We start from the raw sequence: 14,247 nt of genomic DNA, 5'->3' as shown, positions 1-14,247 counted from the left end.
ACGACTCTACCAATTCCTGTCTATTTGTCAACTGTTTGGTCTTTTCCCCTCGCCACGGACTCCTATCAACGTTCAGGCTCTACGAGTCAGGAAGCAGCCCTCACCATCGTCACCAGCCATTTCCTCTTGTTTTGCTGGCTGGAAATGGACAGCTGCAGCTATTTAGAAGTCCCACGGGTGGAAACAGAAAATGATAAACATTTAATCAGCAGGTATCGCCGAACACCTGTTATCGTTAGGTTCCTCCCCGCCCGCCTCCCCTTCACGGTGAGTGTCCCCAGCTCCTTCTCCCCAGTGTCTTATTTGTTGGTTTGTTTGTTGACAGAACCAGTTTTTGCAAGCTTTGCAATATTTTGTTTAGTACATGTTCTATATAATCTTTAAATTTCATCCCTAACAATGGAGGCATAAATTTCTTTAAAAGATTTAGGCCAACACCCAACCACCCCAATAAAATATCCTGGTTGTTTTGTTTTGGTTTTTTGCCGCTCAACATTGTGACAGCACTAGCTAGGTTAACAAAGAAAATAAAGGCACCTGGGTGGCTCAGTGGGTTGAGAGTTCGACTGTTGATTTCAACTCAGATCATGATCTCACAGTTGGTGGGTTCCAGCCCTGCATTAGGCTCCGCACTGGTGGTGCGGAGCCTGCTTGGAATTCTTTCTCTCTCCCCTCTCTCCCTCTGCCTCTCCCCTGCTTGCTCTCTCTTTCCCTCAAAATAAATACATAGACTTAAAAAAGAAAGGAAAATCCAGAGTATGAGATTTAGAGATGTTTCTGCTGAGAGAAAACATGGGCACAAAGAAAGAAAATACAGGGGCGCCTGGGTGGCTCAGTCGGTTAAAGCATCCAATTTCGGCTCAGGTCACGATCTCACCGTTCCTGAGTTCAAGCCCCACATCACGCTCTGTGCCGACAGCTCAGAGCTTGGAGCCTGCTTCCGATTCTGTGTCTCCTCTCTCTCTGTCCCCCCCCCCCACCACTCATGCTCGCTCTCTCTCTCTCTCTCCCCAAAATAAAATAAACATTTAAAAAAGAGAGAGAAAGATCTTTTAAAAAATAAAGAAAATACATATACACAAATACTTCCAATAAATGAAATATTATTGACAAATTTAAGGTAGGCTGCTCTGAATCCGGATTATACAGGGAAAAACAGTATTTTTTAAACTACCTATTAATTGATTACATATCAAAAGAAAAATAAGTCAAATTCTCTCTTTGTGATACAAACTCTTTAAATTTCTAAACAATGTTTTACTTTCATGCATGATTAATATTTATTGTATTAAATAATCTAACTATTAATTTTAAATCACTAAGTTTAACATTTATGATTAAATTTTCTAGTGATGGGAGGAGAGTGGGAGGAGCAAAACATATTACAGATTTAAAGGTTCTCACCATATCCCAGCTGGGAGAAGATAAAGTCAAATTCCTCGATGCTGTGGATACTGGCTAGATCACCACCTTCCTTCCTACATGCAGTCAAGGCATCTCTTTGGATTTTCTTCTCCTCTCTGTAAATCTTGTAGCAGTGGCCTGCATATGGCCACCACTGGCTTGGACAGTTAGTGGGCACATCACTTTCTAGAGAAAAAAGAGTTTGGAAAACATTTAAGAGGGAAGGTTGTTCTCGTTATAACAAAATTTTCCATCATTCTATATAAAAAAACAGTTCATAGTTATAAGCAACTAAAGGTAATATTTGTTTTTCATCTTTGGCATACATATTCACAAAAGATAAACCAGGTTGGGTTTGCTTTTCAACTAAAAATTGTACGAATCCATCTTTCATTTTAAAATAAAACTACAGGTACCTGAGTGGCTCAGTCGGTTAATTGTATGATCTCGGCGCAAGGATCTCCTGATTCTCCGGGTCGAGCCCCACACCAGGCTTTGCACTGACAGCTCAGAGCCTGCTTCAGATTCTCTGTCTCCTCCTCTCTCTGACTCTCCCCTACTCACACTGTCTCACTCTCTCTCAAAAATAAACATTTAAATAATAATAATAAAATAAAATAAAGCTACATGTGAAAGCTCTTTTTTAAAAAAATTATACCTACAAAGCCACACTAAGATGCAACAGATCGTCACATTTTATCGTCAGCAAACCTGTACTAAGGATGTTATATAAATGTTGGAGGCACAAAAGATATGACATACAATACGTTCCTTAAAAGATTTCAATATACTTTGATTTGTGGACACTAGGGAGCCAATCATTCCTCAGAAGAAGGGCAATACTCAGAAAACAAGCACAAAAACTGGGTTAAAATGGGGAATAGAATGGGTGGGGGCAGAAGGGCCAACAACGAGCCACAGAGACCAACCACAGCAGCGTGAGCTGGCCACCTGTGCCTCTGCCCCAGCCCATTGCCTCTGGCTTGCTCCCACAAGATGGCATGTGATCCTGGGGTGATCACAGGGAATTAGATTCAGAAGTCTTTCAGGCAACACCTGAGTTTGCCACAAGTTGTGTGACCTTGGGCAAGTCACATCACATGAACCAAAGTAACCATATATAATATAACCATATTAACCATACTAATATTAAACTACCCATCCTCACTGTGTTCTTCTGAACTACAGAGCATCTGAGATAACGTTCCTGTAAACTGCAAATACCACACAATTATTATTTAAGTCAATAGGTCATAGTGGCCAACATCCTAATTATTATTACTAACAGTTACAGCCAAATTTCATAAATCTTGATTTCGCATTGCAAAAAAATGTACTGTAATAGTCATGAGCTGGGGAAAGTGAAGGGAAAGATGTGTGGGGGCAGAGACTCATATTATTCATCCTTGTATGCCCTAGAACCGGCATGGGCCTGCCACATGGCAGGGGTGATGAATGTTGGTCAAGAAAAAGAACGGAAGATATATGTGCTACACGGCAGCTTCGCATTACCATTTACAGAAACGATTTCAAACTGCAGTTTAGCAATGCACCTTGCTTACAGAGGGACCGGATTACCAAATGAACGTTAATTAGTATATGTGTTTGGTAGTACATGTTCTCAGATGTGCTGCCTTAGTAAATGTTCAATACAGTGAATGTTTGTTATTCATTTCATGAATCCCTTAAAGCCATTTTTCCTTAAAGACTGGGACTGTCTGCCACATCTTTGTTTGAGTCCAAGATTCAGTTTACAGTAGTCATTTAAGTAAACGGTCACCCACGATGACTGCATCACTGTAACAGTAAAAAATGCACATACTTAAAAATTCTAGCCCCTCAATACAATTGAGATATTGCACACTGTCACGTTACAAAAAAAAAGAAAGGAAAGGAAAGGAAAGGAAAGGAAAGGAAGGAAGGAAGGAAGGAAGGAAGGAAGGAAGGAAGGAAGGAAAAGAAAGAAAGAAAGAAAGAAAGAAAGAAAGAAAGAAAGAAAGAAAGAAAGAAAGAAAGAAAGAAAGAAAGAAAGAAAGAACGAACTTAGTATAACTCTGGAGCCCTCTGGTGGGATATTTTGATTTTGCTACCTAGGAAGCTGAAAATGCAGCAAATGCTGAGGACCTCAAAAACTGAACGGATAACCTTAAAAAATATCTTAAAACATGAAGATAACCAATGAAAAGGAGTTCCATGCGACAGCCACAAAAGATCACCCGTTCCTGTAGAGCGACACCGTCCAACAGAGATATAATGTAAGCCACAAATGAGAGCCACATACATAGTTTTAGATTTGCTAGTAGCCACGTTAAATAAAAGTAAATAGAAATGGGTAAATTTAATGTTAATAATATATTTTATTTAACGCAAAATATTTTCATTTCAACGTGTAATCGATAAAAAATAAATAATGAGATATTTTATGTTTTCGCATGCTAAGTCTTGGAAGTGCAGTATGTATTTTACACTTAGGGCACATCTCAATTCAAACTAGCCAGGCTTCATGCTCTCAATGGCCACTTGTGGTTAAGTGGCTACCGAACGGGGCAGTTCAGGTTTAGAGACCCAGGATTTGTGAACAAACAGGGTAGCACTGGAAGGACCAACAAGGTACAAGGTAGAACTCTTGCCCAAGAGGGTCACCAATCATGGGTACTGTGTCATTTTCACTCCCATATGCTTTTCCAAGCTCTGGTTTATTTGAATTTATAGATAAGACAGAATGGTTAACCCAGGAAATACAGAGAAATTCAAAAACCAACGTCAAAGTGAACGTTAGCAGGTGAAACAAGGCAGGTATTGTAGAGACATAAGAATAACTTACTGAAGTCTTGACAGTATGAATGAATTTTCACAGAAAGAACAGGCATTAATATTTCCCCCTTACAGATGAGGAACCTACAACTGGGGAGTTAAGAACAAGGCTAAATTCCAGAATTCTGCTTCCTGTCCCAGGGAAGCATAAAACAACTATTCTCCTCTTCCCCAAAGTGGTAATTCCAAATCTTCTGAAGAACTGTATGAGCTTTTCCAAGAAGAAAGAATCATACTATTTCTCCTATGGGAGGAAGAGAGGAATATGAAGTACAAAGGCGACTGAGGTCTCCTGGACAATGCCTGTAGTCAAAATGGTGCCTCTGTAAATATCAGACCCAAGAACCATGACCCTTATCTGGAGATCTCGACCATATCTGTATCTATTAAAATTGCAAACACACCCACTCTCTGATCCAGCAACTCCACTGTGAGGAATGATCACATGCATGAAATGGCACATGCAAAAAGTCAGTCAGTCTAAGATTGTTTGCAATAATACAAAGCTGGAAGAAAATTGAAGGTCCATTAATAGGTGACTGGTGAAAAAGTCTACATGGTCTCTCTCTGCAATGGCTATGGTGCAGCCACAGAAACAAAGAGGCTATTTATGTATCATATGGAAAGATGTCCAAACTTTTTAAGTGGAAAAAAGTTGAGAATATACGTACAGGACGCTTCCTTTTGCATAAAACAGAAAAAAATAATTATCAGCATATTTTTTTATATATTTATTGAGTAACCAGGTGAGGATAAACACCCAGAAACAGTTCTTTACCAGGGAGGAGAAATGGGTGTTAGAGGTAAGAGGTGGAAGGAAAATACTATTATTTTCTATCACTTTGTGCCTTTTGACTTTACAGCCAGGCAATGAAATTGACTTTAAAAGTCCAGGAGAAAAGTCAAGAATGCCACACTGTCCAGTTTCTCCAGCAGGATCCATCCAGCCATACATCCAGCCATACAGCCCTTTAGAGCATTAAGTGTCTCTCCAAAAACAGCTTATAGTGAAAAAAGTGTAGATTGTTTGCTTTTCGTCAATTTAAAGAGAGGATGCATTTTTGCCTTAGTAATTTAATTCTTCTATAAAAGTATAAGAGAGAGCATAATTGGATTCTTTTCCCAGAGTCTATCCTAAATGTAAAAGTAAGTTAGTACTTTTGGGATGTTTTATCCCATTTCTGTGAAGACTTCCATTTGAGATACTAAACTTACAGCATTAGAGCCTATACGGAGACTTAAACAGTGAGAATATAATAAAAACATCCCTTTCAGATATTTATTTCCTCACTTGGATTCCAGTTTTGTCACATGTGCAAGTTTTATGTATCCTCTTAATATCCTTTTCCTCATCTAGAATGTGTGAGTAATCATGCCTACCTCACAGGGCTGCTGTGAGGACAGAATCCTGATTTCTGTTCTTTCAAAGGCTTTGTGCATGCCCAAACACCACAGCACACTCCGGAAATGTTACTGCCCATCACCAGTAACCAACAAAAAGAAATTCTGTAGGAACATCATTATATTTACTCCATAAGTTATCAACAAAACCTCTCATTTCACGCAGTTATGTAAGCTATGATTTTCTTCTTTCAGTGATAATATTTTATATACTTCAGATCAAATGGATCACTCACCAGAGGGAATCACAAAAGAATTCAAAGTTGTGTTGCCTTTTTTGCAAATATAGCCTAGCTTCTGAACACATTCCAGATTTTCCCATTTAGCATTTTTCCCAGGATTTAATGACACACAGCTTTTTCCAGGTTCTGTTGATGGACTTCCTTTGGGGAAAAGGAAAAATCACAGTGGGATTATCATAGGTAATACAAGTAAATAGCCCCCCAAAACCTCATGTCTTCATCCTTGGGATTTAACGGATCTCCACTCTGTCATCTGCCACAAATTCACCAAGAAAGCTTTTACTGACTGACTGCAGAGCAAAAGACATGTTGCGTGTCTGTTTCTTTACTTGTTGTTGGACCATTTCAATGTCTAAAATGTTGATTATACATGCTTGCTTCTCTGAAATAACTTCCCTCCCCCCCCCCGAATTTCAACAAGAAAAACTAGGGCTTATAATCCTGAACAGCCTTCACACTGGGTTTGGTTATGTATAACAGAGAGGTACCGAACAAAATACAAGAGACGTGATGCTCTAAAGCAGCCATATTTAAAAAAGGTGGACACCTACCTACCAAACAGCTAAGTAAGGCTAACTGTGAAGAGCAAACGAGAGAATTTCTGAACATGGGAAAACTTTCTCCAACTACGGAGAGGAGACAGAGAGGACGACAGTGAAGAGGAGAAAGACAAGAGGAGGAAAGCTTGGGAAGCAACATGACACAGGAAACGCCAATCAAGTAAACGCGAAACTAAGATTGTTTCTCAAGATTTTCAACCCAGTCTACCGAAGAGTTTTAACTGCTAACCCCTCATCCCCTATCTTACTGAAAACTGATAAAAGAACCAAATAAAGTCAACGTCGGGAAGGCAACGGATACAGGCAATGATACCCACATCTCTCGTGCGTTTTTGCTCGTTCACGTAGGATTTTAAAACCAGTACTCTGAAAACTAGTTCTGTCTCACACCTGAAGCCAAGGTGATGAGCCACAATTTATTAATGACTCTGCTTTGTGACCTGTGACAAACCCGGACTTGGACCTCACTTTCCTTTCCTGCAAGATGAGAATCACATCACCTGCTCCATAAAGCTTTTGTCAGAAATTCTTAGAAGTAGTGAAACAGCACACAAAGTGAACCACTGTTAGTGATAAGGACTTTAATACAGCAATTAATTGTCTGTAAATGGCTACCATGGTTATGTGTCGCTTGATCAAAATTTTATGCAATGACCATTGCTGATATTCCACAAGGTTTCTAATTTTAGTTGGAAGAAACTCTCCTATTATTTCAGAAGGTGATTTGATCTTGTGCCTACTACTTCTCAGGAATTTGGTGTAATTTCTTTTCCTTTCTCATTAATATTCCAGTTTCATCCCTCACTTTCACTGAAGTTATACCCCCTCTTTTCTCACTGAACTCTGGGAATGCAAGTGCAATGCAAATTAAATATTACAGTCATCACTCCAAAACTTTAAGGTAAATAAAGTGACTTGCCCAACATACAATAGCTAAACAACAAAGAGTAAACTCTATTTCCTGAAAAAAAAAAATGATTGTTATTGGTTGATCTGATTGAGCCCAACTGCCATTCTCCCATTTAATTGGACTTTAGTCCTCACCCACAAAACTGACATCTGATATTGCCTTACAATGTTGATTTCCCATGTTGTAGAGGCAAATAGAGATGACTCTAGCGACAGTCCCGTAACTATGCATGGAAGGAACGCACTGGAAATGGAATTTCAGAGTTAAAAGCAAATCAATTTAAACCAATGATTAGTTGGTTAGTTCCGAGCATTTTCTGTCCTCCAAAAAATTAGAATGCTGTTAAAGTCTTGATCATCACCCAAGTGTGTTTGTGTGTGTGTGTGCACACGTGTGTGTGTGTGTGTTTAACAATTAAACTAAAAATTGCCAACAAAAGTGCTAATAAATTATTGTGCTAGTATAGAATATCATCATCTGTGTCTGAAATATTGTTTTAATCCAACTCTATTAGATTAACAACAGGAGAAAATGATGTTAATGTAGACCTTAAGATCATTATGACAATGACAGATATGTTGCAAATATCTCAAGGCTCACAGTGAGAAACTGTCCAGCCCCAAATAATTTATATTTGCTTAATTTCATACTTTTTGTGTGTATAAATATAAATACATATAAAATCTTTGAATACACTATATAGCATTACATAGTATATATATCTCATAAGTATACATTTTATACATGTGCACTTTCAATTGGAACACTGCAAAATTCAAAAATTTGATTTTGAATATAATACCTAGCAAATCAAGGATACTCAGAAAATATATGCTTTCACAGAATCCTGTATTGATTTGTGTGATTATCCTCTCAGACAAATCCCTATCCTGGGAAGCAAGTATAACCTTAAGGTTTTAGTATCCACAAATCACATTGGCAGATTTCAAAGCAACATGAGAAATGGTCTAAATTTGGTAAAGTCTCCCAATTCCTTTCTTTGAGCTCTATATGTGAGATGAAGAAGATCTCCATGGTATCCAGATAAATTGAATTTAGATGAGTTTATCCACAGGCAAGCTGAACTCTACCTGGTAACCAGTTCAAATACCGGAATGGACTCCCACCACTCCACTGCCAGCCACTGTTGAAACTCAGGCTGTTAAGTCCAATCCAGAGGCCGGAAGTCAAGGAACTGGTTAATCCTATAGAATAAAAGCAAAAACAAAAACCAGACTGACTTTTGGAAAAGACAATGAAATCAAATGCACAATTAAGCACTTGACTCAAAATGTATTTGAAGGAAGTCATAAAAAACCATGCCTAACATTTCTCCTTTGATTCTCCTAACAACCTGAGGTAAGCACAGCTACTGTCTCCATTGGCAGACACAGAAATGGAGGTGAGAGTGTAAGATTCTTAGTAAGATCTATTAAGATGCCTGCCGAACTTCTAGCCCAGATCTGACCAGGCTTCAACCCACCGCCTTGAATACGCCTATACGCCAGTATGAACGTGCTTTTCATTTCTCTATCATCAAACATTAACATTTTTACTTCATTTTAGAGCACAAGGTTTATTTTGGATAAAATTCAGTTTTCTACCATAAAAATGTTTTTTTAATGTTTATTTAGTTTTTAGAGAAAGAGAGAGACAGTGTGAGCAGGGGAGGGGCAGAGAGAAAAGGAGACATGGAACCCAATTCAGGCTCCAGGCTCTGAACTGTCAGCACAGAGCCAGGCGCAAGGATTGAACTCACGGACCATGAGATCTCGACCTGAGCTGGAAGTCGAACGCTCAACCAACTGAGCCACCCAGGCCTCCTCTACCATAAAAATGTTTAATAAACATTTCAATTTACCAGTCTCATAAATTATTACCCAGTCTTACATTCCAGGACTTATGCTAAGAATTTCATTTCATGACATTTTTAAAACTCACTTTTTCTTTTCATTCAGATTTTGCTTAAATTCTAAGCACAAAATCTTTGGCTAACAGGAACAACGCTTTGCTTAGGCACTTCATGAATCATAATTACATTGCTTCGAACTCTGTGCCAGGCCTGATCTGGGATTAAAAAAACAAGCCACAAGGACCTCAGCCCTCCAGGGTCAAATACTCTCATCTGTTACTACCTGGACGTTTTTAAAAACCACAGTTCTCTGTTCTGTCTATATTCCTTTTAGTTCGTTGAAGAGTTCATCAAACACAAAACTGTCCTTTGTCTTTAATAAAATACCAAACTCAGGTGGGTATTCTTGTCAATGGTGAGAATTACCACTTACTCTATTTAGAGCGCTGTACTTGTTTAATCCTCACAAACCATGATAGTGTCTCATGACACCAAAGCCCAGACTCTCCAGTTCTGATGTAACCAGCTGAGCTCTCTGAAAGTCACTACCATTTTCCCCAATTTTTCATTAGCTTAATATAGGCACACATTCGTGTGACCAATTCAAGTGAATGGAAGTTACAGCGACTCAGTGGCAAATAATCATATCTCACATTTATTACAACCACTTCCATAAGAATGCAAATGGCTGTCTTAGAGGTCATGTGACCTGAACATTGCACTCAGTTGACTTAGCATCTGGCGGAGAGGTACTTGCAAAGGGAGGTGAAAATACCCACTTGAGGACATTGATTAGGTTGTGATTAGGTGGACTGAGGCTTAACAAACCGAACTGAATTCAATACTGGAGTTAACTTACTGAAAAGTAAACCCTATTGTATGATTTCTTTAAATAAATAAGAAAATAACAGCGGGATGAAATTAAACTCTGGAATGTAAAAATCAGTGAAGATTAATGCAGATTCACTCATTTATATCAAGCGTTCTGGAAACAAAGTTTGAGTTAGCACAGCTCTTGTATGCTGGGACTTTATGTACCTTGGGAGGTATCTAGCCCAATTCCTTCATTTTACGGAGGAAGAATGTAGAGACGGAGAGATTAAGACACACAGGGAGGATTAGTGGATCAGGATTGGAACCTAGGGTTCAGTGTGGTTTCTCCAGTGGATTCAATTCCTGTTTAAATTAAACTTACCTGTGAGTTACTACCCCTTCTAGATATATTACCCTTTCTAGATAACTCTAAATGTTAGGACACCTTTAAATACACAATAATGACCTAGACAGATATTTCTGATACGTGTCCTTCCTTCCCAAACAACAGCCCATGCCAGAACTCACTCTCGTCACCTGCGAAGACTCAACTTTTGGTTCTCCAAAGTTGAAATCTTACCAAAAACTAGAAATGTTTACTGTAAACTATACCAAGGAGACGACATTATCAAAAGGGGAAGTCTTTATATTTCTTTAGTCTTAAATCTCTGGGATGAGTGGCACCAAATATGACTGCTTTCACTTAAAACATAATAATAAAGCGAGAAAAATTTACTCATATTAAATCAATTTTATAATTAGTCATCTTATCAATGGCTTCCTTTTAGTTTAGTAATTACGTTTTGTGTATAGTAAAAATACAGTTATTAAAACTATTTTGAGTACCATATGATTGCTTAGATCACTTTAGGGTAAGTTAAAGAAGAAACCAACTAAAAAATAGTGTCTTACCTCGTTTACATAACAGGTAACTTATAATGTGTCAAGAGGAAATACTCGTCTACCAGACTGTGCCTTAGAAATGTCCTTCTAGGGTTGGATACTACATTGTATGTTAATGATCACTCCATGAAATACTATTGAACCCTGAATGACTTTTTTCATAAATGATTTACAATTGCAGTGACTTGAATAATAATTCTCTCTGTACCTACAGAGGCGTATGCTAGAGGAAACGATGCCAAAAGTAGCATTTCACAAATGTTAAAGACAGCTATTTCCCGAAGTCAGATCCCCTGGCATTGTAAACAATTTATTAGTTAAGAATATAAGCATATGTAACTTTTCAAAACTGTAAAGAATTCACTGCCTATAGGAAAAATTAAAGTAGATTTTCATCTGACATTGTTGTGTTTGGTATACTGAGAAAAGGTGATAGCTTCTTCAGGGAATTATCTATCCTCTGACGTCCCGCACCTGCTCTAGGTACTGGTAGGCTTATTTTCAAGAGCAAAATTAATAAATACCTCTCAAACCAGGGCCTAACATGTAACAAGTGCCCAATAACTGTAAGCTATCTGACTATCATTTTAACTCCTTATTAAATCAGGATCGGCAAGAAGTGTGTTCAGAAACAAAATTCAAATTTTGTGTTAAGTAGGTCACTTAAAGAAGATGGTCGTCATCCACAGATTTCTTTCTCGAATGTGCTTTTGTAATTTCATAGAGAGACCAAGGCTTCGCTAGCGTTACTACACAGAGGATCACTTCCGCACGCTGAATGTTTCAATTCTTGATTTTTCTGCACACTAGTCTGAAACGGTTATACACCTGCTTTTGCGCTTAGGTATAATAGATGATGTGTTCGTGTCCAGTGTTAGTTTTCATCTTTTCTGTATCATGGTCCAGTTCTTTTTCCAGCCAGCCCCCAAAACAATCAGGGTAATGAGCCAGCTTTCAGTTCCTACATCTTATTTCGGTTCTGCAAATCTTAACCCTGCACATATGTGGTTAGAACTCTGGTTCGGGCATTGAGGATTACATAGCGTCCCAGCATTTTGGGGGTAGAGACGGAAGTGAGGATATAATGCAACGTGTGTGGGTGATGTAAGAAGGGCCACTGAGCAGAGCGGTAAACCCTGCAGGCAAAGGGAAATCAGACTGTTAGTTTAGGTTAAGTTCACTGAAACAGGGAGCTGTTCACACCTAAATTAGGGTTCTCTGTAGTGCTTTGGGGACCACCAGAGCCTTGCTCACTTTGTGAGAAGGACCCGGGCAGAGTGAAATGGAAAGACAGTACCTGGTTCCAATGCAACTATTTTCTGAACAGGAGGCACTGGGCAAGTTTCAACCTTCTCCCCCCTAGTCTGTTATTTCATCTATAAAGCAGAGACAATAATATTCATTTAGGAGGTAGGTGTGAGGTTTAGAAACAAAGCCCAGCGTCTGGCACACAGGAGCTGATCAATAAATGACAGCTAATTGGATCTGAGCGTCATAAAAATGACTTGGACTGTTTTGTTTTGAATGTTTATTTACTTTTGAGAGAGACAGAGACAGAATGCAAGTGGGCTAGGGGCAGAGAGAGAGAGCGAGACACAGACTTGGAGGCCGGTTCCAGGCTCTGAGCCGTCAGCACAGAGCCCGACGCGGGGCTCGAACCCACAAACCGTGAGATCATGACCTGAGCTGAGGTCGGCTGCTCAACCGACTGAGCCACCCAGGCACCCCTACTTAGACTGTTTTTTTTTAAAAAAAAATTATATTTACTGCTCACAATCCTCACATAGAATAAGCCTTAAGAGTGTAACTATTTGTGGGTATTTTTGTTTTGTTTTGTTTAGTTTTTAGTGACCTGTTGCCCCAAATAGATCACAGTCCTTCACTCACACCGTTGTTTTCCAGATTCTTCCCCCAATACATCCCAATAAATCCTGAATGTTGTGAATATCTTCCCTCCAGAAAACAAAATGCTGTTTATTTCGTGAACTCCCCTTCAGACTTTTCCCCCCCAATCCATGATATTTTTGACTTAAAGAAAAGCAGGAAATACTCCAAATTTCATTGGAGAAGTCATTCTTATCCAGATTTCAGTTAAAATTTGCTGACTAAAATTCCGGAGGCTTGGATAAGATTCAAACAAGTATCTGAGGTGAACTGAGCCTCTGAATCTCTTCAGGCTTGTTGGCTCTCCTGAGGGACACATTAATAGCTCTGGCTGATTAGGAAAGCATTTCCTGCCACAGCTGCTGTCCCTCCCGCCAGCATTACCCCTTTCCTCTAGGCGGCTGGGGGAGGCAGTGAAAAAGTAACCTGTGTTCAGTCCCTTGGCTTCCAGAAAGCCAAAAATCCAGTAAAACTCAGATGAGTCAAGATAATACAACCCACAGATTCCCCTAAAAAAAAAAAAAAAAAAAAAAGCCAATTGAAACCATTTCAACTTCTTTGTAAAGTTGTTATTTTAATTCTGGAATACCTCACCCAATTTTCCTCACAAGTGCCTTCCTTAATCCCATCACCTATTTCACCCATCCCCCACCTGCCTCCCCTCGGGTAACCATCATCATTGTGTTCTCCAGGGTTAAGAGTCTCTTTCTTTGGTTTCTCCTCTCTCTCTCTTTTCCCCTTTGCTCTTTTGTTTTGTTTCTTAAATTCCACATACAAGTTCAATCATACGGTATTTGTCTTTCTCTCACTGACTCAGAAACCATTTCAACTCTGAGAGAGTTCTTCTCTCACCCACGCCAGTGTGCACAGATAACACCAGGGTTGTCTTAAATCATCCCTTCTCTCCCTGGATCATCTACGTGAAATTAGTTGTGTCTCTTTCTGGGCTTTCTGTCCTTAATTTTATGCATGGGTGTAAGTACTAATCACTCTGATACTATGTCTCAACACTGGGAAGGCCCCCCAAACCAACACAAAACCAAATCACTGAGCAGACTGAGGCACGATTCCTTCTCTGAGCTTCTGAATACACAGCGAGGTCAGATTGCTTTCCTGTTGTCAGTCTCGTGAATATGCCCCAGAATCAGCTGGATGGTTGATAATATGCCGATTCCTGGGCCCCACCTACTGATCCAGCGTCGCTGGAGATTGTGCCCACACGTCTTTGTTTTAACAAAGTTCCCCGGTGATTTAAGCAACTTCACATTTAAGAACCACCGAACTTACGGTCTCCTTGCCGTAAGCTGACCGCCCATCCAAGCACGAGGCTGGATTTCTAGATAATTATTTTTTGTGTGTGCTGCACCATCATTTGTAAGTCACCAGACATTCATTGAGACTCTCTTCCTTGGAAGGTTCTGTGTGAATCTCTTTGGGGTTTGGGGGGCATAAATATTCATGAGA

At 39.3% G+C, this 14,247-nt stretch overlaps 1 protein-coding gene across 1 annotated transcript in view; it reads right to left on the bottom strand.

Moving 5' to 3' along the window:
- MRC1 (mannose receptor C-type 1) overlaps positions 1-14,247 on the bottom strand; it is a 99,930-nt gene that overhangs the window by 60,593 nt on the left and 25,090 nt on the right. Inside the window, exons 5-7 of the mRNA XM_011283622.4 lie at positions 8,423-8,536; positions 5,856-6,002; positions 1,405-1,590 (exon numbers count right to left, since the gene is read on the bottom strand). Coding sequence (XP_011281924.2) covers positions 1,405-1,590; positions 5,856-6,002; positions 8,423-8,536 — 447 coding nt within the window. The remainder of the gene's footprint in view (positions 1-1,404; positions 1,591-5,855; positions 6,003-8,422; positions 8,537-14,247) is intronic.

This window comes from Felis catus, chromosome B4, assembly GCF_018350175.1.
Source record: "Felis catus isolate Fca126 chromosome B4, F.catus_Fca126_mat1.0, whole genome shotgun sequence".
NCBI classification, from domain to species: domain Eukaryota; kingdom Metazoa; phylum Chordata; class Mammalia; order Carnivora; family Felidae; genus Felis; species Felis catus.
The sequence above is the reverse complement of the archived record's forward strand: the minus strand, read 5'-3'. Positions and strand labels throughout refer to the sequence as shown.